Source organism: Ursus americanus, chromosome 7 (genome assembly GCF_024610735.1).
Source record: "Ursus americanus isolate L20-20 chromosome 7, mUrsAme1.1.p, whole genome shotgun sequence".
Taxonomy (NCBI): domain Eukaryota; kingdom Metazoa; phylum Chordata; class Mammalia; order Carnivora; family Ursidae; genus Ursus; species Ursus americanus.
The window spans coordinates 32,788,476-32,816,213 of record NC_142133.1 but is presented as its reverse complement, the minus strand read 5'-3'; the positions used below and the strand labels follow the sequence as shown (position 1 = coordinate 32,816,213).

The window sequence follows — 27,738 nt, the reverse complement described above, 5'->3', positions numbered from 1 at the left end:
TTAAATTGATTAGTGTTGTTATGAAACTAAACTGGTTTAATTTTAATTGCCAGGCGCTCCTAGCACTCACTCCCAGTTTATTTACCAGGTAGCGGACCTCCCGGTGAATGGCTTGAGGATGCTTTTCGCTTGCGTGACTTGAATACAGTCACTATGGGGGACTTGCCTGCTCGGTTGGACTGGTCTATCATGGGCTGCACTATTCTTCTCCGGGCATTAATAAACCTGTAACCAAGAAAGTAGAGCAAATCATTATTCCTTGAACAAAAATGTGGGGGTGGGGGTGGAGGAAGAGGAGAAGACGAAGCACAGTGAGAGCAAAGCTAGATCTTGGCAAAGTGGTTCTCTGCACCACTCTGTGCTCGGCTTCACGTGCCCCACAACCTGCAACCCCCAGTGACCTTTGAGTACACAGGCTTGGGGTTTCTGAGTTGATTCATGTTTGCCTGTTTTACCGCAGTTGGACACTTCCATTTCATCTTTTCATGGGGGAATTAGCAGAGTTTTCAGGAAACAATACAAGCCACCACTCTTTTCAATTGCAAGGGGGGAAATTTGGCGTAGAGAGCAAGATGTTCATAAGGGCATCTGTTACCTCTCCTAATTAGTGACATTTCAATCTTACGTTCTCTGACTTCTTTTTTACGGTTTTTATCAAAACCTTCCCTACCTCTTGCAAACCTAATTCTATTTTAATGCCCACTATTAAGATAATGAACTGGGATGGCAGCACACCATCAAATGAGAGAATGTCTGGAGTTTATCACCACTAACTCACACTGCTGGGGACTTCAGAGAAACGCATTCCTTGTAGAGATTTCTTGGGGTGGCTTTTTTTTTTTTTTTTTTGGCTCTTTATGCAAAGTCTAAGGTCAAGGCGAGGTCACAGCTATACAGTAATTGAACTTATAATATTGCTTTCTCCAGCTAGTCCTGAAAATTTATAAAAACATCTAATTAAGTTATTTAAGTGTCTTAATAAGGCTTATTTTTTTTACAATATTTGCAGCCTCTCAAAAAGTGGCTAGCCACCGATTTTTTTTAAGTGGTTAGTACAAGCCCTACAAAATGAAGCTTGTGAAATTTCTAACTCTTAAGATCCATTTGTATTGCGTAATGCTAAGAATTACACATCAAATACAGAAAATAAGTGGGACATATTAGATTCTGAAAAAGTAAATAAAGTGCTTTTCGTTATCAGCTCAGATTTGAATAGATGGAACACGAGCAGCACATAAAAAAATACAATGAAAAGTTTAATAATGATTAAAGGGTCCACAGTCCAATACGAATTCTAGTTTGTACGTCTGTCCACTCAGGAAGGAAAATAGTTCCTAAAAAAACAAACCACTAAACAGAAAGGGACAGGTTTTTAAAATAAAAATACATGCTTCGTGACATTTTAAGATTCTCAATATCCTATATCCTTATATTCTTTTATTATCCGAAAAGTAATTAAAGTCAGTAACAAAACTGGACTCTAACTAAAAGGGCACCATCAGTGCTAACTCTTATCTTATAACTCTTATTATATATTATATCAGCTCTTGTATATGAAGTCCCTGAACTGGCTAATAAAAATATTTAAAACACAGATCTACAACAAATTGTGTTGCAAATCAGGTTATCATTATCTTGTATAAACCATGAAAATTGGAATCATGTGAGCAGAAGGTTAGATTAATTCTCCATTCTCATTATAAGCACAGGTGTAGCACAAACACCATGTGAAATAACCAATTAAAATGAAAAAAAAATCTGCTTTTTCATTAGCTGCCTTCACTGCATGACCAATTAGAAAATTATTTAATATTAATATTCCGCATATACCAAAAGTAATTTTCATAGTAACTAACATAGGTAAAAGAGCAAAAAAACAGCTCTTTATCTATGGTACTGTTCATAATCTGCAGGCTTTTAGAGGAAAGGAACACTGATAACGTTTTTTAAAAGTCCTTTTAAAAACATTATTTTGCAGATATGATTTATACTATTCCTCTAAAAATAGGAAGAACACTTTTTAACAAATGAGAAGCCAAGGCTCAGAGAAATTAAGTGACTTATTTGAGGTCACGTGTTACCCAAGAGATGTTAATAACTTGCTGAATGACACACAGCTGGCAAATGGTAGTGACCACCCCTTCTCCCAACACCCTGTCAAGAGCGTGGCCGCTGCTGTACCGCCCATCTAGAATATTCTGAACCAAACAGATATCTAAGAATGAGCTGGTTTTGAGCCAGTCACCACTGGCAACAACCCTGCTGTTGAGTCTGGGAATAAGCATGATTGAACATTTTCTAGACTGGGAATTTTGACGACTGTACTGTTTGCGCATATGGACAAAGATGAGGCTGCGCATCAGAAGGTTCAGTGACTTATCTGTATTCCAAACTTGCTTTCTTCACACTCATATATTCGGATTTCCAAAGACCAGTTCATAATAACCAACTCCAGTGTGAAGTCATGACTATTAAACCCAAGGAATCATAGAAAAATTGAACCTCAGGTTTGAAAAGGGCTTTCACTGTCACCTAGGTTGGTCACTGACACGAATCACCTCTGTGATATCCCCACCACATAGACAGGTAGCCTCTGCTGGATTGTTTCTAAGAGAGCACTTGCCGCCTCACCGGAAAGCTACGGACAAGGTAACTATGAGAAGGCTTTGCATTACTTGATCTAAAATCCTTTCACCAGGACAACTCCTTGGGGGAATTTAAACAATTCTAATCTCATTTCTTCAGGATAGCCTTCAAATATTTAACTATTTAAATATTTAAAATTTAAACTATAGCCATCATGCACCATGTCCCATAGGCTTCTCCCTAGGTTAAACAATCATGATTCCTGTTTTGTTTTGTTTTGTTTTTGTTTTTGAGAGAGAGAGAAAGAGAGAGAGGGAGCGCCAGCACGGAGGGGAGGGGCAGAGGGAGAGGAAGAGAGAGACTCTTAAGCGGTTTCCATGCCCAGCGCGGAGTCCAAGGCGGACTCCACCTCACACCCTGAGATCATGACCTGAACCAAAGTCATGAGGCAGATGCTTAAGCAACTGAGCCACCCAGGCACCCCAAACATCCATGATTCTTAACAAGTTCCTTCTAGAATGAGACTTCTTCTTGGGTTTTCAGTCCACTCACCACCTGGGCCATACTCTCTGCTCAGTATGCTGAGGTTTGCCTGTGTGCCTCTAAAGGTCTTCAGGGAACATCATTAATGCGGTTACCCCACACCTGCTCTGGTTCCCGTGCAGAGAGTGAATAGCTCATCACAGCCTTTTAGCTAAGGGGCCACAGGTACCAGGTGCTATTTTCTTCCCTTTTGGTGGCAATAGCCATTTGTTGTTATTGACAACAAGGATGTAAGCAACCTAGATGATATGTAGACGTAAAGGTGAGAATCCGTGCATTTAATAAAATTAAAATCTAAAAAGCTGAAGCTCTCAGAACCCCTAATCACTTTGTCCAAACTGTTTGACCACAAGAGTAGTATGCTGAGCGCTTCTCACTTTTGAAAACGGATTTAAAACAATTGTTGAATATAATGAACATTATCGATACTTTTAGGACATAGTAAACTCTCCGAATCTTATGGGATTATGCTTCCTATACTTACATGAAACATAGATAATATTATCTAGAGTCATGGTAGACATCTTTATCTGAAAATAACTAAGTAAATAGCAAGAGATTTTATATTTTGAAAAACATCACCTTTCCAATTTGAAAACCATCTCAACATTTGGTTCTATTTAGTGTATTTTATCCTAGACTGTCTTCTATATACTCTCTTTGGAATTATGCTACATACAGCAAAGCCATGTGTTTAGATGGCTTCGGGGTGAATTCAGATACGAAAACATTTTCCTTCTGGGCAAAGTAATAAAATGACATTCTTGCTCCTCCCACTATAAGTCAAACAGAGGTCAGTTCCCCCATCCCTGTATCTGTTTAAATAAACTGGTCCAGCTGCTTGTTTCTAAAATGCCCTTTGACCTTGCGTCTCATCCTCCCTGCTTTTGTGACAGAATGCTTTACTTTCCATTGTGGAAGATTCTAAATTATCAAGAATTTTCTAAACACTGAACCAAAAAAAAAAAGACCTTTAGGTTTTATGTAAACTTACATGAACATATTCCCTTCTTAAAACACTCATTTCGAGAAGCATCAGTAAAACAGTTATTTTAAGCTCATATGTGGTGTGTGGTGTGTTCAAATATATATCTATATTTATGTATGAATACATAAATATATATTAGAACTTTAACATAAGAATTTTTTTGAACAGAAAAGAAAAGGAGAATGATAAAATTCCAATTCGAATGTCCAATAAAAAAATCTATTCTCCAACAACCACAAAATATATCCATGAAATATACACCATCTTTAGTACTTTCAGAGGAGACTTTTTTTTTTTTTTTACAATTGCTGCCCAAACATTACAGCACTTGAAACTCAGATGTACGCAGTCAGAAATATGTGACAACAGGACAGTTCTTCTTACTTATTAAAATAGTTTCACACCTTACCTTAATAGAATGTAGCTCAAATTTGCCATAAATTGGGCATTTAGAAAGGTAAACTTTTTAGTTGGGTATAAGGTGGGGAAACATCCTGTTGCCTTTCCATATTACTTTCCAAACATCAAGGTATATTGTTTTTATAAACCCCATTTTCTTTGAAAACCTAATGTTCTTTTGTGAAGTACTTTTTAAGAAATGGACACCTTATAGGTGGTAAAAGACTGAATTAGGGAAAGAATTCTTATCTTTCCTTTTTTCACAGCATCATGGATTAGAATTTCTTCCCATAACCAAACTATCCCCTTTCTCAAAACAAGATGTTTTACCAAGGTTGGGAAGAAAATGGATTGGCCTTGTAGCTTCGTTCCATGTCAACATAAACAGAGGTGTATTTCTTTCTACCCAGTTATTTGTTTAGGACTAGAGTCCTACTAAGGGGGAATGGGAGGTTGAAAGGGGAGCAAAATCTTCAAAAATCTGAGACATGGGATCATCTCAAAGTTGGATTTAATTTTTTGCGTTTTTTAAGTAGGAATCAGACAAGGAGAATGGGAGATGAATCCTGAGTTACGCTTAAATTAATACAGGAAGTTTTCCTTTATTCCTTCTTTTCCTTGTCCCCTATATGCTTATTTATCATCAGACTTTAAAGCTTTGGGTGTTTGGTTGTTGGTTTTTATTTTTGGTTTTTTTTCCATTCTGCTAATTCTACCTGTCTCTTTTCATTCTCCATTTTTGGATACCTGAATAGTTTTCTGATTAAGATCTGGTAGCACAGCGGTCTGAAGTTGACCTTTGCCCTTTAGCTTATCCTCCACTCCTTGCCCTGGTTACTTCCCACAAAACTGGATGCCTAAGTTTAGTTTTCCTCTTCGTGAGAACCAGGAAGGGTGGCGAGCTCACAGCGGGCATCCATTAGAACCAAACACAGGGTACATTTTCCCGGTTCCACAGACAACATTTTCCACATAGCTTTGCCCTTTTCCTCTACTCCATGCCTTTTGTCTTCCTCATACAAGTAATACTAACAATGCTAAAGAAAAATGACTTGCTCCCCCTCAGAAATAGCATTTTCACCTTTACTCAATGAATTCTCTTCCTCGCTGTTTGCCACCTACTTGTTTACTGATGATTAAGGGCAGCCCACGGTGTTACTTCAGCATGCTACTGCCAACTCAGTGAACCACGTAAAATCAAAATGCTGTTGTTTCTAAACAATGACAGGACTCTCAGTCATCCTCACGGTGTCTCTTGCCAACGAGGCTTAGTGAATAGTCAGGACGAAGGTAGCTACTCATTAAAGTATGGAGAAGGACCATTTTACGATACCCTCCTATGCCCAAGGAGCTAAAATTATCAACTTGATATTAAACCGAAGATTTCATTAAATAGCAAGGTGTGTTAGCAAAGATGCCTTTTACATTTATACTATCCATTAAATAAAGTATTAATTACAGTCATCTTTGATTAATATTTAGGCATTAGTTAGGAATATCTACATACATACTTAGTAAAAATTAATACCATGCATTCTTCAGAATAAGTACTGGTGATTTCTACATGCACTATTCTTTATGAATTAAAAATAAACAGCAAGTAAATATATATAATTCATTTAGGTAATCTCCATAAATATTTTTATAGAATTAAGACTTGTGAAAATTCTTCAAATACAGAATTTCACAAGGTAGTTGCCGGACTCCACAATTCTGTCCTTTTTCTTCTTATTCTATTCCATGAATTTCCTTCCTAGTATTTCTTTCAACTTTATCACAATCATTTAAACAAAACTATATATACTATGTATTTTGTATTTTTAAAGTCAGCATTTCCTAATAACTTGAAGGCCTGTTTTATAAATAAACCCTGCAGGGAATGAGTTCTAGCTATCTCTCAAATAACTCTCTGTTCTTTTAAACAAAAATCTACTTCAAAATCTTTTGTTGGATTTCTTCATTTCAGATTTACATTTACTTATTGAATTTAATGATCCATAACTGGCAGTCTTCAGGGTCCAAGCCTTCTACACTCCCTTCCTTTGTGAAATAAAATTTCATAAAACACGATTTTAAGACACTCAAGAAAGTTGACTCAATCTCAAGTCAAACCTTATGAAATCATGTTTCTGGCACCTTTTTCCAGTTTCTCAACCTCCTCCGGATCCAACAGTTCCAGGACTGCAATACATCATCTGTGTGTCTGAGGGTGGGAGAGGGGAGTGGACAGGAGGGGGAGAAGGGAGCACACGTTCTGCTCTCCATCCATTCTAAAAACAGAATATTGAAATTTCCTCCAATCACAGTAAGACCATCAATCAGCAGTCTGAGAAGATTCCCCTTCTTTAGCAATGATGGATGTATTTGTCAAACTACTCTAGAAAGAGCTGAAGTTGTCTAAGACCACTGAGAAAGTTAATTACATATAAAATTTTCTTCAAAGCAACTAGTGAAAAAAATCACTAATTATCTGAAAATTATAATGCAAAGTAATAACAAACCCATGTATTAAGCATTGAAATAACTTTCAAATACTTCATCGCTTCATTATATATTATGGGACGTTTTCCTTGAAAGCAAATTATAAAATGATTTTTTATTCTAAAAAAATTAATAAGCTTGCTAAATCCTTTAATCTGACCTGAATTCAAAGCAAGGGGGGCTCCTTTCATGGCCGATCTCTATTTCTTCTGCTACTACCCATGACTTTCTAGATCACTAAAGCACTAGGCTCCAAACTCAGTGGAATAAATTGTGGAGCTATCTTGCCAGAAATAGCATAAGAAATGCCCAACAGTTAAAAATATCTTAAGTATCCAATGATATAAAGCATATGTAATAAAATGGTATTTATGCAATATTTACTTAAATGTGACAATTCACCAAATTTAAGTTTGTATAACTGCACAAATAAAAGACAAATAGTGGCTTGCTTAAGGGATATGGGATTAAAATGATTATTAGCACAATGAACAAGCAACAGGGCAGTGTAAGATAACAAAATCTCCTACAGTATTGAAAAAGCTGAAATACGTATGATAATATCTTCAAAGAACAGACAGGTCTCTCTTTGGTTTAAGCTGAACCATTTCTCGTGTAAATTCTAACTTTCCCATATTCACAAAAAGTAAATAAAATTGCATCTAACTAGGCATCCCTTAAACACTACAGAATAAATATGTTTATTTAAAACAGATCTTAATGTTCTGCCAATTTCCATTATAAATAGGATGACCACACAATTTGTCATTTAAAGTTGGACACTTTTGAGAGTAAATGGACACTATTAATAATTCTGATGGACAACAGGCATAAACCATGAATATTCCAGGCAGCTGGGGTGTATGGCCACCCTAAGGATCAAATATGTACTTTTTTCCCAAGTGAAACATCCCCTGAGTGATTTGAATTGCAACCGTCTTGTGTGAGAATGATGACCAGCCCTGGCATATGTAAGATGTCATAGAATCCCAGTAGCCCCCTGGACTGTCTCTGAGCCCCTTCCTTTCTGGAGGATCTCTCCTTTAGCTGCCTCAGCTCCCTAAGCCATCACTAGCCAAAAACTTCCCAGGCCTGGAGTCTCCACTCCAAGGAGTGCCAAGGAAGGAGATCTCAAAATTTAGCTTGATTTCCGCTTTCACCTGGTCAGAAGTTAGACTACAGAATGGCACGATGAAGCTTGACTCGAATGGAGGCCCGTCTCTCTCCCTTAGAAGGTTCACTGTAACTTCTGTTTTAATTCGTAAGGCTTGAAACCTGAGTTCTAAGTAACGTATATCAAAATGTAATCCATAAGCCTTAAATGCAAATGGAACCAATTATACCAATTACACTCAAAGGCAAAAATCTCTCCGTTGAGGTATATGACAACATTTTTCAAATGAAGGAAGTAAACTAATAAAATGACTTCCTCTTGGAACTTGTCAAATCTTTGGAAAATGCTTATGGTCGTCTAAGTCACACTGAGGAAATTTGGAGACTGTGTGTTTCACTTGAATGGCTATCCTTTTCTTTGAACAGTATCACTCATCACTATTACAGTCAAAACACTGGCCAAGGACAGGGAGAGTCAGAGCGGCGTCTAGGGAGAAGGGTGTGAGAATTGAGTGGGAAAACTGCCACTCGCAGCTCTGAGATCACAGCAGTGCTCAGGTGCTGGAACTGTGATGACCACGTGAGTCAATGTCTATCAAAAGAGTTTGCAAATTTAAAACCAAAAACAAGGGTTTGTTAAGATACTGTCATTAGGATTCTCAAAAAATGCCTAATGGTACAAACACACGTACATGAACACTTAGAGCTGCAAAAGGTGGACACGACTCAAATGCCCCCCAACTGATGAATGGATAAACAAAATGTGGCCTGTCCGGACAATGGAACATTCTTCAGCCATAAAGAGGAGTATAGTACTGCTACCTGCTACATTCATGAACCTTGAAAACAATATGCTAAGTGAAAGCTTGAGCCAATCCCAAAAGGCCACATGTTCACATGACCGTGTTTATGGGAAATGTCCAGAATAGGCAAATCTATAGAGACCGACAGTGGGGGATGGACATACGGGAGGAGCAATAGCTAAAGGGTACAGGGTTTCTTTATATATAATATGTATATTACAGATTTTTTTTTTTGAGAGCGAGAGAAAGCGCGTGGTGGGGAGGGGCAGTGGGAGAGGGAGAGAATCTCAGACGGACTTCCCGCTGAGCTTGAAGCCTAATGCGGGGGGCTCCATCTCACAAGACTGAGATCATGACCTGAACTGAAATCAAGAGTCAGATGCTTAACTGTCTGAGCCACCCAGGTGCCCCTACAGGGTTTCTTTCTGAGATGGTAAAAATGTTCTGAAAGTGTCTATCGTGATGGTCGCATAATATTGGTGAATATACTAAAAACCACTGAATTGTACACTTTAAATGGGTAAATTTCATGGTATGTGAATTATATCTCAATAAATCTGTTAATAATAAATACTTAAGGGTAGAATGGAGGAGGTACTGAACAAGGAACCAGCCCCATCCTTGCCTCTCATTAGCAGCCTACCATTGAAAAGCCCCAAGCCCCACCTGTCAAATGGTGCATAAAATCCCATCCCGGACTCGGGCTCTGACATTCTGCAGCCTGATGTTCCTAAAATTTTAATCCATGCTCCTTTGTGATAAACTTCAAAATCTCATATTCCCTTGGTGATTTGGTATCTTAAAAGAAAGAGCATGACTAAAATCAAAAGTTAATTCTCAATAGGGTTTTTTATACTACATTCCCTCAAAATGATTCTGATATGCCTTTTCTGGCCCCCAGTCCCTCTCAGCCCCCACTTGGCCCTAAGGATGGGAATCTCTGCCATAACCTATTGCACTTTCCTTTCTGTAAACAGGACTACCAGGTGACCAGCCGTGGGAGCTGAGATCGGACATCTTTGGACATGTACGATTCTTTCCGTTAGCTTTTTCAACATCCCCTACTCCCTGCCCTTTCCAAGCACATATGAACTCCGACCCAAACTAGGGATCAAACAAAGTCAACCATAGCAGATGTTCAAGGGATATAGGCCAACCAACCCTGCAAGTGGACAGCAATTCTCAAAACTACTGATTTACTCTCAAATCAGAAATCTAGGGTAGGAACTTAAATATACGTGTTTTTAATCACAGTGCATTTAACTTCCATCCCGAGGCAATATATGATTCTTAAAATAGAGTGATTTTATCAATAGTAAGACAGATCTCTCCAATGACAGGAAATTCATTTTTGAACCCAAGACCAATAATCCCCATTGGCCTGAAAAAGTTGTGTTGGGGAAAGCAAATGTTTTTCCCTTCTTCAATGATCAGATCTAATCTTGTGAGGCATCAGGTCCTTTAGTCACATTGGTTAAGAGGGTAAAGAGGAAAAAGAAGAGCCCTCAAGGATGGCAGCAGATGAAGGTTGTTTGTTTATTTGTTATTGTTCAGGTGTCAAGAGTCTGAGAGTGTTCATTATTTTCCATGCTAATGGGTCAGGCTTAAAAGCCTCATAAGAATGGAAATAAAAAGGAAAATATCAATGACTATACGGGCAGTGAAAGGGAGAGCCCCCTTTTGCCAAAGGTCCAAGCATCCGTGCTGTTGGAGGTTACTGTTTGTTTGGCTGGTTGGTTTTTAAGGTTCCCTTTTCCCTTAAAAACTAAGAAAGAAGAGAAACAAAAACCTAAGCATCTACACAAAACTCTGGGTAGTCACACATTGGAGTGATTCGGGCCGAATCCCAGAGGACGTTTACCCTCCAAAACACTTCCTCCCCCCCAACCCCTGTCTTCACTCCATTTTTGAGAAAATCGTTTTATTCAACGAGGAGGCAACATTTGGCCCATTTTTTAATATTTCAGGCTGATTTCTTAACCACTCGGAAATGCTGTTTGTTTGAGGTGGGTGCAGCCTGAAGCGAGATGGTGAGGTAAGAGAGAGGAGAGGGGGTCTCTGTGGGCACAGCTCGTGGGGCTTCAGTGCTCAATGGTTAATCACCCAGCCCCAGCCTCAGCGACTGTGGACACGAAATAGGTGGAGATCAGGTCTGTGCAAGCAGAAAATACCAGAAAGGCAAACTCTATGTAAACACACTTAAGACAGATTTGACAAGAATAGACCTAAACCTGACTTGCTAGGAAACTCCGAATGTCTAAGGCTTCAGGGTCCCTCTCAGCTGAGGCCCTTACCCCTTATAGAGCTGCCTTTGGAAAGGAAAAGAGTAACATTTGAAAAACTGAAACAAGTTTACAGAAGACATTTGTCCCCTTGATTCACATAGTGTGAGTTTCAAATCTGCTCCCACATGCAGGATTTATGTCATGCAATACAGTTCCTCCATGCATACTTGGAGCAGAGCCAAATGGGGGGCCGGGGCGGGGGACACCAGGCACATAAAACCACAACTCAAAAAGTTATTTCTCCTGACCTATAAAACTCATGCAAAGAAGCGAATGGATAATGCTTAAACAGTCTTTTAATCTTATCTAACTGACACCTGACAACCCATTACTTATAGATTATTAATGCACCCGCTAAAAAGTTTGTCATGTACAAAATTACCACAGAAAAAGATGGAACGCCTGAGGAAAAAACAAATTTTGCTGTACAATAACTTCAGAAATTTCAAGCCTATTATCTGTCATGCCCTTCACAGACTCATAGCACACTGCTAAAAACAACTGATTTATCTTTATTATGAATCCTAAAATGACAGCACACATGTTTTTCGTGTCTTGTGATAATGTTTAATTTCATCCAGTTTTTATTTTACAGTGCTTGATTTGCTTATTGAAGATGAAGGAAAGTAGCAACTTTTTTAATTACTTTCCCCGTTTGTCTCGTTATCAGAGGCCCTGGGCTTCTCCCCCACTCCGGGCATAAAGCTGAGTCAGAGGCAGCTTCCGAGCAACCGCGTTGCCTCTCTTCGGCTCACGGTCTGGCACGGGCTGGGAGAGGAGAGCTGGAAGAGGCGCGGAGAGCCACCCATGGGTCCCCCCCCCCCATCCATTCTGGCCGTGGAAGAGAGCGTGACTTGATCAAGGACACACATCTCCCCGGCGAGGAGTGGGGAAGACCGCTGAAATGTTTTGGCTCAACATGTCATGAGGCTTGCAGGGGAGTTTGCTCATTAGCCACCTGCGGATGCCAGCTCTTCTCCCTGGACCCATCATGCCTCTCAGCCCCCTCACTTCCCGCGCTGTCTGCAAGTGACTGGGATCAGGCCCTGCTCTGCCACACTGCATGACACACAGGCGGTTGTTTCCATTTCTCTGACCAGATCATTGTGCCAGGACACCGAAAACAACAAATCTGGCTTAATGAGGACTCGCAACAAGTCCTGCTGACCTACATACCATGCTCAAAGTCAACCACCAACCACTGGTTTCACAGCCTTGAAAGGGATCACGGACATTCAGAAACACCAGGCTCATGATGGATGCCTCAGTCTCCCCACTCACTCCACCCTGGGCCTCACTTGAACCCCAGCCCCAGAGGCTCCTGAAGTACTTGCCCAGATTGTACCGACCCCCCACTTGGGGCATCACACTCATGTCTTGTCCTGGAAAGCTCAGAAACCGTATGCGGGCTGGGGGAGAAACAGCAGTGATGCCAAACGGTATTCGGACTTCCGAAGCCACCTTCCTTGGTCACACACCTTCCTCTTTCTTTTCTCGCGTTGACTCGAGGCCCTGTCGTGGGAGGGGCAGGGTTTTCCACCCTGCGAGGTGGGTCAACACTTAGCCCTTCGGGAGGGCTTTCCGCCTTTCGTGGGATTCAGGGCGTGATTTCACCCAGAGGGGGGAACCTCTGAGTAAACTTGTGTAAACCTTACGACAAAGTATGTTTAACAGACTGCAGAGTCATTTTCAAAGAGGATTGTTTGCTGGAAATTTTTAGAATGTGCAGACAAAAGCAGCGTCTCTGTTGAACTCCTAAGACTCTCTGACATGACAATACCTGAAAGGTTCTAAATTCACAGCTCTTTTCCCTGCGAGCTATTTGCTCAGCTTTCCTAATAATACCCTGCCTGCCTGGCACCTCGCCAGCTCTGTCTCAGGCAATATGCAAGCTAAACATTTTTTGACTGATTTCAATATTTTTCTTATGAGCAACGAGACATATTTTATCTAGTGAGTATTACTGATTGCTATAATCTAAGCCCACAGTCAGCGCCCGTAAAGGTAATATTATTAGAATTGACACTCAAGGTGAAAAGCATAGCAATTAACTGGGGCTTGGAGAACAACAACCCATTCCAGAACATGCTGGAGAGTTATTCTACTCCTATTTCTCCTTCTTCTCTTTCTTCTTTCAAGAATATTGCACCTGTTACTCCATTGATCAATTAGGAAGCCTACCTTAAATGTAGGTTACACTGAAATCCTCAAAGGAAAAAGTTAAACTACCTGCTTAATAAAATTATCTTTTGTGTGTGAAGTTGTTCCATCCCTAGGTGAGTTCTAGGCCAGGAAAATCACTATACACCCTGCACTTCCATTTTGCAGTTGAAGAGCAAACAAATGACCCAGTGTGCTTCTTGCACCGTTTTTTACATCTGTTTTCCTTGCTTTTGTGTCATGCCTCTGCTTAGCTTTATTGACAAAACAATCTGTGCCTAATGTTTAAACAACATCTGTAAAATGTATTATTAAATTATGTTGGAAGCAAAAGCAGAGCGATTCTATGAAACCCTGTGACCCCCTATTGATTTTTAGATCACAGAAGTTGAAAGGATAATTTGTGAATGTTTTAACATTTACATCTACACAGGTACCTATATTTATAGAATCTTTGATTACTTATAAAAGTATTTGCTACATTATTACCATAACTCAGAAAGAAACCTGACCTTTAACAGTCGAATCTGTTTATTATAAGGGAGATCCTATTTTTTAAAAATAAGTTTCCATTTTTACCTGCCAGTGGCATAAATCTCTAAGGATAACACACTTTTCCCCCCCACTGGTAATAAATGGGAAGTGATGCCTGAATGCTTTGCAGTTTTGAAGGCAGTAAATGAGGTAACTAGGAAAATCTGGTATATGTACTAAATCTGAGAATGGTAGAGCTGTGATAGTTCTGTAAAAAGTGTCACCTCAGATGTCAGGATGCTCCCTGGAATTTTATGCACCCAACTGATGGAGAGTGATTTTTCTTTCCACATACAGACTGCATTTCAGATACACTATATATTTTGCACCTAAGATCCATATTGCCTTCTCAGAGCATAAAGAAATAATCATTTAACATTAGGCCTTAATGGGAAAGTGTTTGGATGAGTAGTAGTAAACAAAGAAACTGTAAAATGTATTCAATACACCCTAGGCTAGAACTCCACTGAGGCAGAATGTTGTCTGAGGCGTCCAGCAAGTACGCTACAACCACAGGCACAAGTCTGCATCATATGAAAGTCCCAGCTCTGCAACACTGCTGTGAAAACATGGAAGGAAGGCCAGTCTATACTCACATTTCCAAATAAAGTTGGTGTATTCAGGAGGAAAAAAAAAAAGAAACAAGTATTGACTCTGTGTGTGTGTGTGTGTGTGTGTGTGTGTGTGTGTGTGTTTTCTTTAAAGTTCTACCTAAATAACTAAAGATCTAAATAACCACCTTAAAATTTAAGAAGTGTCTGCTTAAACGACTAAAACATTCAACATAGGAGTCATATGTTTTCACGGCTGATATAACAGAAGTAATTTTCACAGCCACAACAACAATGGAAAAACAAAAAGGCAAAAATCCCAAATGCTATTATTTCTCATTTTGGGATCGAATCATAATTGGGAGGGAGAAAGCAAAGAAAGAAGAATTGAATGTATAGCACATATTATATTTCAAAATTACTGTGCTTTTAAATCTAGGTCTACCATGGCATGCTGGAGTGAAGTGTTTAGGCAGTGAATTAGGGACGTTGATTTTTTAAAAATATGCAGTTGCCTCAGATACTTCTACAATTTAATTAAAAATATTTTCACCCAAATTATTTGCATCATTGTCTCAATTCTCAAAAAATTTGTTGGTACAGACTTGTTCTATGATGTCTCATCTAATAAATTTCACATTCCATTCCCGGGCCCAGTTCCTATAAGCACTAATAGCAACCATTTTTAGATTCCTCCTCTCTGTTTTCATTCTGACACATAGATCAAATATAAGAGTTACAAGAGTTATATTTCTTTTAATCCAAATTTTCTTTTAATGCATCAAATCTGTCTTGTTGTTTTCCACTTAAATTCTCCCTATTGTCTCCCCCTAACCCCAGATCCCACCTGCTTTGGCCTCGGCTAGCCAAGGCGGGTAGTTTGTATCTCTCATGGCAATTAGAGAGATGGGCGATCAGTTCAGCGATGGGGAGAAAGAGCCATTACAACACACCAAACTTTGCTCATCTATGTTTCAGGCAAAACCGAACTCGAAGCTGCACCGGCCAGCATTTCTAAGACAAGCTCACAACCAGACATGAGTTGATATTTTTCACTTTCATATTGTGTACTTCGATACATGATGTTGCTGCCAATAATTATGACTGATCTACACCCAACCTGCCCTTCAGCATTTTATTAAATCTCTTCAACAGTGACTCATAGTTCGTACAAAATGTACATGTGTGTTAACAAGTTTTAAGAAATCCAAGAGGGAAGACACACATTTTTTAATGTTGTGGCTAAATGAAGTGAAGGGGAAATGTTAAAGTACTAATGAGGATTTTCTCTTAATTATGATTTCCAGAAGGAAGGATCTTGGGCTTGACGCTCAATACAGGAAAAAATGTTTACAAGCTCTCAAGAAAGCTTTGTGTAATGTTTTATTATGGTAAAGTAAAATGAAAAGCCTTTCGTGGTTATGCTGCTTTTAGTCTTCAAGGATCCCACAATTTAAGATGCTCTGACATCTTCGGTTTTCATACAGTACCATCTGGGTTTCCCCATTTTTGCAACCTACTTCCTACTCAAAGCTAAAAAAAAAAAAAAAATCTATCACCAGCTCCATCAAAGTTGAAGGTTTGGACGAAAATTAAGAAACCATTAGAATCTCGAGTCGAACACAGGAATGCCATTATTCACCACACTTAGGAGAAAAAATCTCTCTTACACCTTTGCTTTACTTGAGGGAAATTCTCTACCACACAGCTGTTAGAGCTGAAAGGGTCGTCAAATACAAAACAATGACGTGCGAGCCAAAGTCACCTCTAACTCCATAGAGAAGGAGGGAGAAACAGGCGCAGGACACAGGGCCAGTGGAGAACAGGACGGTGTTTGCAGCCCGCGTAACTCACAGTGACCGGTGTTTACGTACCGGAGCAGAACTGAGTATTGGTGTGAAACGGATAGTAGCTGCTCTATGGTCACCGCACAGAATCTGGGAAAGTGACAACTGCATGCTGTTCCATGTCCCAGGAATGCCTGCCTGCCCGTGCAGCCACAGGACACAGCTCTGAAGTTCGCCCACCTCTGGAAAGCAAGTTGTCTTGGGATCTGTTGTCCGGTAACAATGTTTATGGAGGGGGTTTGCTAGCGACGGGGCAGAGGGAGAGGTGCGGCGTGTGATAGATCACCTGAACGGCCCCGCTTTTGCCTTCCTTAGTTAGACTTCGCCCTGCCACTCCTTGGCCCTCAAATGGGAACGTTTCCCAGGGAAATAACATTAGTACAGCCTCCGTTGTATTAAAATTGCATCATCGGTTTAACCTTGAAAATACATTTGAATTCAGACGTGCGCGCAAAATTGATGGTCTGCCCTATAAACATTGCCCAGGAGGACCTGAAGCCTAAGTTCAAATATATAGTATCAACAGTCTTGGAAATTAGGATACAATAGCAGGCACAAATAGGCAAACAAAAATCCTCAGCAGGGACACACTCCTAGCAACACATGCAGGTGTAGGACGGCTTCCGCGGGCTCCCTATGCACTTGACTTAAGGGCTGCAAAAATTGATCTCCCAAGGCTGCGGTAAGGTCATAGAAATTGATAACCCTTACAAGCAATGCTTATGTGAGTCTGTCTGTGTCTTGCAGATAGTGCACTTTGTAAATTAATCCTCCAAAGGCAAATATATTGTAAGTAGCTTGTTATCTCTAAAATACTAAATTGAAGAATACATGGGATTATATTGACAGAAATTACATTTTCTGTAATGGGGTTTAATATATCTGGAATCTCTCCCAAAGGCTCCCAAGGCTCTCTAACAGAGAAGGGTCTGTTAATGTAGGTGCAATGGACATCAAGAACAAATTTATTCACCAAAATGGATTAGGCCATGTAATCAGAGATTCTGTAATATTAATCTTTGACACTTATTGAACAGAAAGAAATACTTCTGTCTGCAAACTGGCATTCCCAGTTCTCCCCTTTCCCCAACCAGGCTGTGGGCCTTTTCTGGATTTTACTTCAAAGAGGATAAGGTTTCCCCATCATAAACACTAATCTGAAAATATTAGGACAATTAATTAGATACACTTAGTTTGAGAGGCTATTGGATTTCGATACCCTTCAAATATGACACTAGCTCTGGGTGACTGTATGCACCTGGCTTTCAGCACACTCACAAAGGGTAATAAATCGTACTTTCCCAAAGCCTCGCTGCCGTACCACTGTACACTGTCAGAATATTGTTGGCTGGTACTTGGTACGGAATCTCAGCTTCCCCCAAATCAGGAATTCACACATTTACTTAGAAACAGTATTGCACAGCCTGGAGATACAGCAGGTTTTGAATGGCTTCAAAGTGGAAACATAAATAATTTCTCTTTTTCCACGGACAGAAGATAGGAGGAAACAGGAGACTATCCTCGAATGCTCAGTCCTAACAAAATAACTGCAGTTAGTTATTCACTGAATGTAAAACCTGACTGATATGTGATGGTGCATTTTCTTTCTTCCATAGAAAATAGGCTGATATCACTCTTTCTATCGATTATCCTAAAGGCGGGGGGAGCCATTTAAAGAGCCACAGTGAAAGTTAATTAAACACTTACTACTTATACTATGCCTAAAATTTGTCATTTTAAAGGCGATGGAAAACAATGCAATGTTGGGGGTGTGCGTGTGTGGGTGTGTGTGTCTTTTCCATGCTACTAAGTGCTCTGACCTATCAGTCAACCATTTATTTTCACCTTTGGATCCACAGGCCACCCGGGAAAGCAGCAACAACTGGGTGTGTCTTCTTAATGCAAAACATCAGCGGCAGGTCGCCAGAGGGGGAAGCGGATTGTGTGTAAACACAAAGCCGAATTACTTACCAATTGTTCACTTGTAGGATGGTGAGTCCCGTGTCTTGTGCCAACTGCTTTTTCTGTTCTTCAGAAGGGTAAGGGTGCTGAAATAGAACAAAAAAGATAGATGTGTGCACATATACTTTGGGGAGATAGTGTAGCGCGTATCACATGTCAGGTGCAATGCTGGGGGCTGGGGGTTCAATAATAAACACATATGCTCTGTAAAAAAAAAGTATATCAGGCAATATTTAGGCTATTTTGTCAATAGCCTAAGTGTCTAGTGAAGTCTATAATTAAAGGTAAAAATGCTGAGGTGTGTCACTCTTATTAATGGAATACTACATCACCTAATTAATGGCAGTAAAAGACAAGCCAATTACAAAGATTAGTGAAGTGTATAAATAGCTACTTAGGATACTTGCAGAACCTTGATACTGAGTTTATCCTTTCGGGTTTATTTGTTGCAAACAGAGGAAGTTTAGTATGATCTTCACTGTATCTTATAGGATTGAAATAAGGACAAGCCATTTTTGATGATATGAAAGCCTATCACCTTGACATAGTATTTTCATAGAGCCACGGACTTCTGAAGCTGAACCATTTGGACCAACCACCTTAGCTGAGGTCCCCAGTATTTAAGCACTCTGCTAGCATGACATTTTCCCTCCAAAACACCATACTACCAGATGCAAATATCAAAATTAAAGTGGGTGTATTTTTTTTTAACCACTAATCATTGTAGCTCTTCTGAAACGCAAACAAATGACATCCAACCAAAGTTGGTTTCCATATCTGAATGTCAACACATGCTGGGATTCTGAACACAGGCCAATACAAGGTCAAAGACCAGCATATTTTGCATGCTAAGAACAAGCCCGGCCATGTTCCTCATGAGTTAGAGTGGATAAAAAAGTATTACAGGATTAGATAATAAAATGAAATTCATACCCTCTTGAAAGAATGTTTGGAATTCTGTTGAAATTAGTTTTGGCACCAATTCTTTGGTTCAGTAGTGAACTATATCTAAATCTGAAATACACATTTGTGAAGCCTGGAACATGGTATCCATCTATGGACACATTGACCAGCTTGAAACACTACATCCTAATAAAGTCTCCTAAGATAAAAATTGTTCTGCTAGTCAACGCTCTATTCCCTTATGAATGAGAAAGGGCACCCTCAACTCTCAATTTAACTATCTGTGCCATTGGAAACTAAATTCTGGTCTATTGAATGTTAATTAACATAGCTTTTAATCTCATTAATAATGTCTGATTAGATGCTAAGAAGGTTCGTTAATGACCACTTTAATGCTCTTATATGTAAGTTTAAATATGTTCTATATCTGTACACGTGGGATTCGTTTGTGGAGAGCAGAGATGCGGCAATTTTTCCCATAAGCATTGTCTTTGATTGTCACTTAATCAATAAATACACAATTAGAATAAGGCTTTGCTTTCATGGAATATAGTGCCTTTCTCTAAAGAGCTCCAAGTATATTACAAACAGGATGGTGATTAATCCCCATTATATCCCTTTGAGGGACATAAATGGAATCTATTGTCCCTCCTGTCTTACAGGTGAGGAAACTGGCCAGGGAAAGTCATGGTCAGCAGCCACAAGACTCAGTGATATTTCCTGCTTCCCTTCCAGTGTCTATGCCTCACCATGACTGAGGGATGTGGCAAATGGCTCTCAGAATCTTCATTCTTACGCCCGCCCCGAAACCTCCAGCCTGCTTCCTACGTCTGCAAGGCACGCCGCCTTCCAGCTCTGCCCACCGCTCAGACTTGGTGGCCTTTTCTTCACTGCCCCCCACTCCTCTGTCCAGGCACACAGTCCTCCTTTCTGTTGTTCCGACACACCAACCTGTCCCCACCACTCCGGCTCCGGCTCCAGGGTCATTTTGTCATCTCAGGCCCAAGGCCAAGCCTCACCCACCAGCCCCCATTATTGTTCTCACATCAGGCTTTTCCTTTTTCCCTAATGGTAAAGCATCGCTCTCTGAAACACCTGCTCGGGTGATTTGGGTCCTGTGCTGTGCCTCCTCTCACCCACCCAGCAGCTCCAAAGTCCGGGGCTTTCTCATTCACCATTCTCAAAGCCCAGCCTGGCACGTAACAGGAGATGAGTAAATATCTGTGAACCAAGAAGGAGGCTGTGTCCTGCCATGATACACGGATACTCTCCACTCAGGCAACACTGACATGTATAATAAAAAATTTTTCAATAGCTTACAGGAGGGATAAACAATCCAATTTGAGATCCACAATGCTGCTTTCCTAACTTCATTCCTAATAGTGATGTCAACCCACTCGTCTCAAGTAACAGTATATAAACTTCATAATAGGCTAAGATCATAGGTGACAGTCCCCCTACTCAACATAATGCCAGGCATCCCAGGCGAAATCTCATGATCGGATACTGAGTTAAAAGCAGTTCTCCCCCCTAAGGTTGAAAACATAGCTCCTGCCACACAATATAAACCACATGAACCTCTTATCCTGTGAACAGATAGTGAATTAGGGTTTGACATATAGAAGTTCTATGTCCACACTCATTGAAGAATTGTATCTAAGGTATACACAACCCTATTAGACTATATAAATTATGCTGCCGTTCACTAATTATGAGATTTCAGACAAGGGACAACTTTCCTAATCCTCAATTTTGTCATCCGGAGTTTAAGATCCATCAAAGTTCAAGGTTACCCAGGCTTGCAATTCTTACACATTATAAGTCTGATTCTGAAAAACACAAATTTTAGCATCCAAGCTGTTGGCACTCCTCGCCATATAAAGTGGTGGACCCCTGTACACAAGTCGTTTGCAATCTGCAACATCTTCTGTAATTTGCTTATAGTTTTTCCAGGTCCTGTGGACAGCTCAGTGATTTTCAGTAGAATTAATAAACATGTCAACAGTCTCTCTTCACTGTAGCTGGATGGCAATACCTTTTGCCCTGTCTTGTTAGCTGTGTCTTAATATGATGACCAGAACTGGATAAAAATTAATATTTATGCCATTTACCTTTAGTTACTTTGAAAATTGAGAATGGTCACACTCATTTATTTGTGCTGTGTTTTCAAGAGTATTTTTGCATGCCTGTTTGTAAGTTTTACAACCATTCTTACAAAGCAGATGGAACTCACATTTTACTTATGCATGCGGTGTCAGTAAATTCCCTCTGGATCATTAAAATTACCTGAATCATCACAGCTTCAAAGAGCAATCGATGGCCCTCAAAATTTCAGCGCAAATTTAGCTTGTTTCTTCACATCATGCAGTTTCTGATTTCGTAATTTAAATATCATAAAATGAGAAAGTTCTAGTCTTTTTTTCCTCTGTCACTTTTCATGTGATCTGATTTTATGTAATTGGAATAAACTGTGTCTAATTTCATGCAGCATAATTGCTAGGCAGCCTCAAGCTATGGAGACCCAGCACTCTGTCTCCATTAAACAATTTTCAGTCATTCAGGATATATTCTTTTTAATAGAAATGAATGAGCCTGGATGAAATTAAATGTCACAATAATCTGGTCATTGTTAAGGGGGGGAAAGGTGTCAACGAAATTCCCTAAACCCTTGTCTATGGCAGGGAGATGGAATTTTTTCTTTTTCTCACAAAAGTTCTTGGCCTGCGTGTCCCACAAACTTTTAATTCCCCGAAAAAAACCAAAACAAAACCGTAATTGCTAGAATCACATGAAAGCCGTGACTTTAGGTAGCTAATCCAAAGTCAGCCAAAAATTCACAAAGAAGCAAGCTTTTAACTGAAATCCAGTATCTTTAAATATGCTAAATCCTATGCATCTTTCCTCAATAAGCTTTTTGTGGACAGTATGAGTTATTCCTTTGTAGACTTAAAAAAAAAACACACACACAAAAACGACTTGACAAAAACCCAACACGCCACGAGCAAGGCCGCTGTAAAAACATTAGAAATCCTGTTGTGTTATGCCCACAGGGCTGGTGAGGCCCTTCTAACGAGGGGCAAAGGTAGACATGATTTTACAAAAGAGATCAAGAGAAGTGCCATTTTAGGAAGAGAATGGGAAATTCATTCCAAACCATTGCAACCAAGAGCCTAGGTCACCCCTTGCCATTCTCCTGAACACCTTTGCTGTTAAGGGCAAGGACACCAGTTTAAGGAAGGTCAGGAGGTTCTGAGAAAGGGAAGGTGGGTTGCACTTGCCACCTACACCCATCAACCTAATCACTCGGGATATCAAAGCCAATTTGACCACAGTCCAGTCTAGTGCCAGGAGCCCAAGCCTTTGTTGTGTACATTAGCCTCATGCCATTATCTCTTAAAAGCTTAATTATTTGCAAACAATTGATCAAGATGGGAATTTGAGAAAGGATATGCAGGGGCCATTGGGAGAACTGCAACGCATTAAGAGAGCAAACAAAATTACCTTTAGATCCTACAATCAGAATTACCGATTGAGACGGGCTGCTAGGCAGGGCAGTAGCTGCAAGGATTCCTTCCCGAGTGTTTCCCATTTGATCTGCATTAACACCTCAGGAATGAGTGAAAGCCATAAAAGAGTGATTATGTCAGGGTAAAGCTGACCCTCCCTTCCAGCACTAAACCGGCACACGTGTACCAGGCTGGCTTCGCTGGGGAGAGGAGAGATGCTGGACTCCACGGACAAAGTGCCTTGGGGGGAATGAAACCCCAACCACAGGGAATAACTCACAAACCCAACATCCTGATTTCCATAATCAATGCCCGACTTCTCTCCGGGGTAAGTCTCCTGCTGAAAGAGAAAGAGTTTGCCCCGCTTCCTGTGTTTCTGGCTCCGAAGAGCGACTTCTAATAATGACCTAGTACAGCAGTGATTGCTTAATAACCCCATCAAAGAATAAAATGATCCCTGGAGTATGTGGCCTGCGTAAGAGAAATGGTTAAAGAATGTCTCAGGAAAATCTAAAAATAGCCGACATAAAAGTGAAGTCGGAACTGTCATTTTATCAGCCCCAAAGAATAGAAGGCGACAGAAAGAAAATGGCAACGTGCTAAAGAAAGTTATCTCTGCACAATTCTGATTTTCATTTCTTGAGGTTGGGATGGGAGGGGGGGTGCTGGTGCCGGTTATGTGGTATTTACAAGTTTCCAGTACATGGGAAGAAAACTTACTTACTTAAACAATCAAGCAGACCGTTTCAGATGAGCATCCATGGCCAAAGAAAAAAACTCTTCAGTACACACAGATGGAAAATGTCCAGTCTTACATCTTAACGATATCCTTGACCAAATGTACGCCTTTCATCAAATTTTCCACCCCTGACTGCAAATGTGGATGCCAAGACAGTGATGAACTTTATCTTATCTACCCTGGTAACCAAGTTTCAATAACGTTCCCTCCCTCCCTGCCTTGCCCACTCTAACAGCACATTGTAATGGCAGCAGAAAATTTGAAAATAATCCTGTACAGAGCTCACTGGTGAGATAATGGAAGGCTACGCTGCCCCTTCTCAAGCCTCAGATTAGTAATTTCTTGTGACACAGAACTGCCTCTATACCGAAACTGCAAAACCGCTATAACAAAGCAATAGAGGTGGAAGCAATTTTCAAGCAAAATGTTACATGCTATACTTTAAAAGGTATGGGAATAGGTACCGTGGGAGCTGATCTAACAGGAGGAATTATGGCAACTGTCCAATATATCCCTTATCAAGGCAATGTTCTGTTGCTTGGCTGAATATGTTGGAAGAACAATTTCGGAACTTCTTTTATCCTTCTTCCTCCAGCCCTTTGCCTCCTCCACAGCTAAGTTTAATGCATTAATATAAGTTGACCTTGAGCTAAACTCTGGTATGTGATGGAGAGATACTCCCTTTAAAGTTAAAAAAAAAAAAAGAAAGCTACCATATGGCTTTTAACCATCAGATCTCTGTGTTCTTTTCAAACTTCTACGGAGTTTTTGACACTAAGGGAATATCGTGGATCTAAATTAAAACAACTAGCTATATACTTGACCTCCCAGAAGACAAGCAGAAACTTGCTAACCAAATATATTTATATTTGTTTAATGTAATGTTTTTCTGCCTACAAAAACTTCTCCCACTTTAAATAAACTTGCAGCCATTTTCCCCTTATGCATTGACTATGAATAGCTTACGCTGTGACAATTACATTGATCTAGGATACTTTTTTCCTTTAAAAAAAAATCCATCATGCTTCCCTATTGTCTTTCAGCTTTATGAATTAGTTTTACTGTTTCAGTGAATGCTTTTTTGTCTTTTGACTGCACATTATCAAAGAGACACTTTGTGCCTCCCATTTGCATTACAAAAGCAGGGCACCGCGCAGGGGAAGAACAGAGCCTGAATGCACAGTAGCTGAGTCCTGCATCCTCACTCCTGCTGGAATCAAAAGAAGAGCGGTGCGGTCGGTACTGGCTAAGAAGCCAAGAATGTTTGGAGCATCATCAGTGAAGTCACAGGACTTCGACCTGCTTTTTAATTCTCCACCAACGCTCCTAGATTGCCTAGTTGCTGCGATTAAATGTGCTCCATTGATGGCTCGCACTTGCTTTTTCTGAAGCCTCGTCAAGCCATCTTCCAGACAACCCCTCCGATTTCTTGTCTCTCCAGCAGCAGTGAGAAGTTGCTAGTGGAGTTATGCAAGTAGGGAAGTCAGGTAGGAATCTCTACACTTGATCTTATCACATGAAAATGACAGAAGCGTGGAAGGAAAAGTTGAAAACTGGGTAATATTTCATAGCAATCTTTACTTTTGCACTAATGAGACTATCTTCATAATACACAGCAGTGAAAACATTGTTTTATAGTCAATTATAAGAGGCCAAGACTACACCACCTTGCCTGGCTCATCTCTCTGACCTTTTAATTTCTTGTAAATATCAAGTAAATATAAAATAAGAACACTAAATAAAAAAAACCCAAATACTTAGATTAAGGGATTTCGTAGTCCCTCACGTTGGGGATTTTTTAAAAGTTGCTTGCAATGTTATAACAACGACAATGTTTAAATCTATTCTCTATTAGCTATATACATGTTATGGGAGGATTTTTAAGTATATGCATTAAAGCATAAAATTTAGACTGTAAATTAGCAATTACTTATACCCTCCTCCTAAAAGTATTAAAATTCATGAAGAGTGCTAAAATTATTTTGAACAGTTATGATTATTAATGAACTCCCTGAATATTGATTCTCTTAGTAGAAGACCATGGCTTATAAAAGGAAACACAAAAAGGCCAATAAGAAAAACAGGGTAGGAGGAGTAGGGGTTCGGGGGTGGGGGTGGGGGTGGGGGGGAAAAGTCATGCTTCATTTTTGTGCCCCCTTGGAATCACTTAACATCAGAGCTCATTTGCACTCTTACTGTTTGTCAGGAGGACACTGAATGCGTATTATCTCCTGTGCTCTTGGTGACCTTTATGAGCAGGGACTACACTTGGCTCCATTTCACAGAAGAGGAAGCTGAGGTTTGGTTAGGTCAAAAAAAAAAAAAATGCAGGATGGCTCTCAGGTACTTGATTCTGGGGCCAGGTCTCCCCTTCCCTGAGTTTTTCCACTTGGTTGTGCTCCCACAGATGTTTCTTTCCCAGTCTCCATTCCCTATTTTAAGCTACATTTTAAAACCAAACACATATGATAATGGAGCATGAACTAAGTTCTTAATTATGGTGAGCAGTGACTGAACGTTCCTCTGCATTTTAACAGCCATGAACCCAGGAGACAGTGGCTGTTCTCCTACTCACCACCCCCACCCGCAGGTCCACTGCTTCTGCCCCGGACTCAAACATCAAGGGGCAGAGTTGGAGCCCTGGGGTGAAAGGTAATTCCCCAGAACCTTATCCCACGTTTTCCCTCCAACATCCATCCAAATGGACTTAGTTAATAGTAGCTTAGTAGTATTAGTAAGAGTAGTAGAAGCAGTAATGATAACACGAATTAGGGAATGAGGCTGTACCAGGCAGTGTTCTAAATGATTCACATGTATTAACTCATGTAATCCTCACAAAACCTGATAAGCTAGGCACCAACTATTATACCCATTTTACAGATGAGGAGACTTGGGCACGGAATGGACAAAGGGATTTTTCAAGTACACACAGCTGGTAAGCAGTAGAGCTGGGATTTGAAACTTGGTGGAAAGGGACAAGTCAGGGAAAACTCACTTCCAAACTATTTTGTACTTTAAATGATGGATGGAGCAATCCCACTCCTCCCTGATGAGTTAATCATGAATATACATGATGATTACTACTCATTTTATGAATAAGCTCTTATCTTAAGGTGTGTCTGTGTCTTATTTCTACAACTCAGTTCTGTTAATGGAAGCAATAGTAGATTTTGCTACAAGATACAAAACTCAGTGGAAGTAATACATCTCACACTTTATTCGTGCTTGTAACATTGCTTACAAATATGGGAACGAGGGTGGGTCATATAGAAGAACACTCTGTAAGGGTCATAGAAACAAATGCCTGCTACTCCGTACGACTCCACTACAATATACTTTAAATTGTCTGCTTTGAAATAAATTGTGTCTGTTTGGGAGTTTGTGGGTTTTGGTTTTTTTGTGGGTTTTGTTTTTGTTTTTGTTTTTGTTTTCATTTGCCTTCATTTCTTATTTGATTCTTAATCAAATGTGAGTTAAATGACATTTGGAATCATTACATTTCAGATTACTAATAAAAACACACAAATGCTATTCTCATTCACAGTGCAACTAGCCCTGTTCTGTGTGCCCAATAAATATGTGTTATATGAATGAATGAGTGCACTTCAAGTCAGGGACACCCAAAAGGTCTCAACTAGCATTTATAAGTAGATGGCTTCAGGTAAACACATCAGAAAACTAGCAGCCTTCTTTCAACAATTACACATCCTTCTCACTCAGTTCTCTAAATCCCAAATCAGTACCACTTTGATTTAATTTATTTAAGTGATATCTACACAATGCTTACTTTGCGCCAGGCAATGCTCTCAGTGCTTTACAAGTATTTGCTCATTTAGTCTGTATAACAAGCCTAGGAGGTGTTTTTTCCTTTATGTTACAGATGAGGAAACTGAGGCACTGAGTCCGTTACTTGCGATTTGGATGGAGCCCTAAGCAGTCTAGTCCCACAGCCCATGCTCCTAATTATTGTGTTATCCTAGTAGTCTTTCTCAGCTATAATTTCCCCCAAAGTTTCTCTAGAATCCACTCTCTGTTGTTGTTGGGTTTATTTGTCACAAATTTCCCTTCCCCCCCTCCAACTGCAATGTAATGAAATTCAAGTTCTCCATCTTCTGGAGCTCAGCACAGGACTGAAAAAAGGATAAAGGAGATTGCTTTCCCAAGAATTTCACTCTAAGAGATAAAACAAAACAATGGCACACCATCCTGGGCCACTTTTCTGGAAAAAAAAAAAAAGTTCATGACCAATTTTTACAATAAACTCCAAGAAAGTGACGATCTTTTCCAATCGACATACAGCTCATCTCTACTATTTCAGAGAGCATGCCAGCTAAGAAG

The 27,738-nt window shown here is 40.0% G+C and overlaps 1 protein-coding gene across 2 annotated transcripts in view; it reads right to left on the bottom strand.

The window, feature by feature from the left end:
• The window catches only part of MEIS1 (Meis homeobox 1), a 132,129-nt gene that overhangs the window by 5,095 nt on the left and 99,296 nt on the right, over positions 1 to 27,738 (bottom strand). For both annotated transcript variants that reach the window (XM_045788123.2, XM_045788126.2), the window contains exons 9-10: positions 18,262 to 18,338; positions 86 to 225 (exon numbers count right to left, since the gene is read on the bottom strand). In XM_045788123.2, coding sequence (XP_045644079.1) covers positions 86 to 225; positions 18,262 to 18,338 — 217 coding nt within the window. The remainder of the gene's footprint in view (positions 1 to 85; positions 226 to 18,261; positions 18,339 to 27,738) is intronic.